Source organism: Anopheles moucheti, chromosome 2 (assembly GCF_943734755.1).
Source record: "Anopheles moucheti chromosome 2, idAnoMoucSN_F20_07, whole genome shotgun sequence".
In the NCBI taxonomy this organism is placed as follows: Eukaryota; Metazoa; Arthropoda; class Insecta; order Diptera; family Culicidae; genus Anopheles; species Anopheles moucheti.
Window position 1 is genome coordinate 67,824,424 of NC_069140.1, and position 3,048 is coordinate 67,827,471.

Below are 3,048 nucleotides of genomic sequence, written 5' to 3' on the forward strand. Positions count from 1 at the left end.
TTACCACACGTTGAACGATAACTTGCTGATCGATGCTGAGCGTTCGTACAATATTTCCGAACTGGATGAAACACTTGCTTCAATACATTTGCTCAATACTGAGCAGCGTATGGTGTATGACATTGGTACCTATCGCGAAGCCAGTCGTTAAAATTTATCCACCGGTTTGGTTTTATCGAACAATATATTTATCTACTCGAAATGGTATCGCGAACATGCTTCATCTACCAGTCGATAAAATCAGACCGACCAATATAAATACATATGTAGTAGTTTTGCCATATGTCAAAATGTGTGTTTTGTCTTCATATCGTCGGCTAACGAAAAAGTGTTGTGCGTGTTAAAAGCGAATTAAAACCATGTTGAACGCGTTATTTTTCATGGAAAATAATGAAGATGACGAGAAAAACCTGGCATCACACTGTAGGCGGTTGCGGAAACAGCTAAATCCGCTTGAATTATCAGATAAAGCGTAAGTAAAATCATGGAGCAGAATCATTCACGAAATCGGTTCACGAAAAGTGTTCACAGTCGCCACATTCACAAAAACGAGTATTCTGTATTAACATTTTGCTCTTTCAGGTTTATTCAAAATTTTTGGATTCCAAAGATGCTGTTTGAGGAAATTCTCAGCAAAGTATCACCATTTATTTCCCCTAAACACAACCGTGGCTTATCTGCAAATGAATAACTGGCGACAACGTTACGATTGACATGACTCAAGGATCGTACCAACTGGGTGTTGGTAACGATTACACTACTGCAATTCGCCAATTTACATTTTCTGAAACGTTGGATCAAGCCTTAGCAGCACTGGAGCGTGAACTGTCATTAATATGGATCTGACGGAACACGAGAAATCAGATGCTAGGAGATACTTTTATTCAAAGTTGCCTGTGCCTGGAGTAGAAAGGATTGTGGCGCCTCTAGAAAACCCGATACAATGTTTCAACAGAAAAGGGTTTTACACGCTTAACGTTCTAATGATAAATGTGAAATATTCGCGATAATTTCAAAATATGTTCATGAATGATAAATTATTCTTTCAGATTTGTGGTCACAGGCAAATGATCCAGTTTGTGGACGCTAGGTTCAGTGGCTCTGATCACGATTAATTTATTTTTAATAGCTGCCCGATTTCTTCATTTTTGGAAGAAAAGTGGACAAGCGGAGATCGTATGTTCAAGATTCTAGATTGGTATATTTTCATATGACTTTTTAAGTCAAATATTAAGCACACTTTGTATTTCATTTCAAGGGACTCGGCTTATCCATCCAAACCATGGCTGATAAAGCCGCATAGAAATGCTGAACCAAATAGCTCAGACGCTCTTTTTAACGAACAACATATTAAAGCACAAGCTATTGTCGAAAGACACAATGTTTCGCTGTTTTAAATGGTGAAAAGCAGCTACATTATGCATCACAAAAATGCATTCGCATTATTAACGTTTGTTGCATGCTGCACAATCTTTTAATTTTAAATGGTATTTCCGACGAAACGAATTGAAGAGTTTAGATACACACAATACAAACATTTATTAATAGCTTTACTCTTTATTTTTCATATGCTTTACAATTTCTTGAAATACTTCCAATGTTTCTTCTGTAAACATTTTTAAAGAGTTTGAAATATCTCTAAGACATTGATTTTTTTTTATCATTGTGATCTAAAATAGTTTTCTGGAATTCCTCGAGGCTGGTCGCTGCTGGTCTTTTTTTAGCCTTTTTCCCCTGGCCAGAAGGTTCGAGCTGCTCCGAGGGCTGGATTTGTTGTGATGGTCCAGGGTCCGAGGACTGGGTCTGAAGTGATGGCTCGGGCTCTGATGACTGAATGTGATGTGGTCCGGGCTCTGAGGACTGAATGTGATGTGATGGTTCAAGGTCCGAGAACTCGGTATGATTTAATGGTCCAGGGTTCGAGGGCTGAGTATGGTGTGATGGTCCGGGCTGCTCCATCTGATTTCCTATACCGATGCATAGACTACCTTCAATCCTGTTGGTGATGTCTCGCATATTCGTAACTGCAGCTATTCGCTCTTCCAGTTCGCTGAGAGTGTTCATTGCCGGTTTCCCACCTCCTGTCTGCTGCATTTCCTTCTTATTATGGCTAAGCTTTTTTTTAACCAACGACTTTTTATCAATCCAATTCTGATAATAAAGCAAATAAAAAATAGAAATAAGTAAATAGTCTTTGCAATGTAATTAATTTGCTCCATACCCTTTTACAATCCGCTCCTTCCTTCACAGCTGGCCCCATGGAGTTGAACTTCAAAGCCTCATTCTTCCAAAAACATGTCCGATTTGAACCCCCACCTTTTGCCAGCTCGGGGTTTCGCTCCATAATTTCTACCAGTTTGTCCAGTTGCCTTTTAGTAGAACGAACTCTCCTGAAATTACATAATTGATTTTATGAATGGCCGTTTAGCGTATAACATATAATTTACACGATACAACAATTACAAACATATTGCAATTATGATTAAAGTAAACATTCACTTACTCCTTTCCTTGTTTATGGTCCATCATAATTGGTCACGATAAAACTCTGTCAGGTAATTGATGTTTTAACTCCCCGTTGGAGTGCAGCAGAACGATAATTGATTTGGTACGGAAATGGTTCCGTTTTTGCATTGTTTTTGGGACGTTTCTTTGGTTTCAGCGCAACATCCTTTGCTGCCAGAACTTAAGCGTTTCTACCATCTGAGAGTGGTCCGATTGCCCCGCAGAGGGACTATAAAAGGATCCTGATTAATTCCAACAATATTCTAACAAACTGGGTCGAGGCAGTAGGTAAATATATCGATCGATATAATTAGTTTGTCTCGTTCGCGATACAAATTAACACGTTGACTGCCACATCACTCATTCGTGGGTGATAGTAAAATTTCCTAGGGGGCCACATCACCCAATTTTTGGGTGATGACAAAACTCAACGTACCGTGCTAATACGGACAGCGGTGTAAAACAAATCACGCTGTAATAGCATTTCCATTTGCACATACTATCTTTTAATTGTAAAATTGTATGTTTAACACAAACAAATTA

The 3,048-nt window shown here is 38.8% G+C and overlaps 1 protein-coding gene and 1 pseudogene across 1 annotated transcript; one reads left to right on the forward strand and one right to left on the reverse strand.

Moving 5' to 3' along the window:
* Positions 1 to 359: 359 nt before the first annotated feature.
* On the forward strand, positions 360 to 1,397 carry LOC128298491 (uncharacterized; annotated as a pseudogene).
* Positions 1,398 to 1,551: 154 nt separating this feature from the next.
* Positions 1,552 to 2,834, reverse strand: LOC128298313 (uncharacterized). The gene is made up of 3 exons (XM_053034063.1): positions 2,504 to 2,834; positions 2,222 to 2,390; positions 1,552 to 2,151 (listed from the first exon to the last, which is right to left on the reverse strand). The coding sequence occupies exons 1-3, from the start codon at positions 2,527 to 2,529 to the stop codon at positions 1,639 to 1,641; spliced, it is 708 nt and encodes a 235-aa protein (XP_052890023.1). The 5' UTR covers positions 2,530 to 2,834; the 3' UTR covers positions 1,552 to 1,638.
* Positions 2,835 to 3,048: the final 214 nt, after the last annotated feature.

Bases quoted from the DNA above. Each gene is read 5' to 3' on its own strand.
- LOC128298313 (XM_053034063.1), bottom strand. From the start codon at position 2,529: ATGATGGACCATAAACAAGGAAAGGA. The intron at 2,391-2,503 runs GTAAGTGAATGT...ATGTAATTTCAG, and splicing joins GACCATAAACAAGGAAAGGA to GAGAGTTCGTTCTACTAAAA. The intron at 2,152-2,221 runs GTATGGAGCAAA...CTTTATTATCAG, and splicing joins AAGGAGCGGATTGTAAAAGG to AATTGGATTGATAAAAAGTC.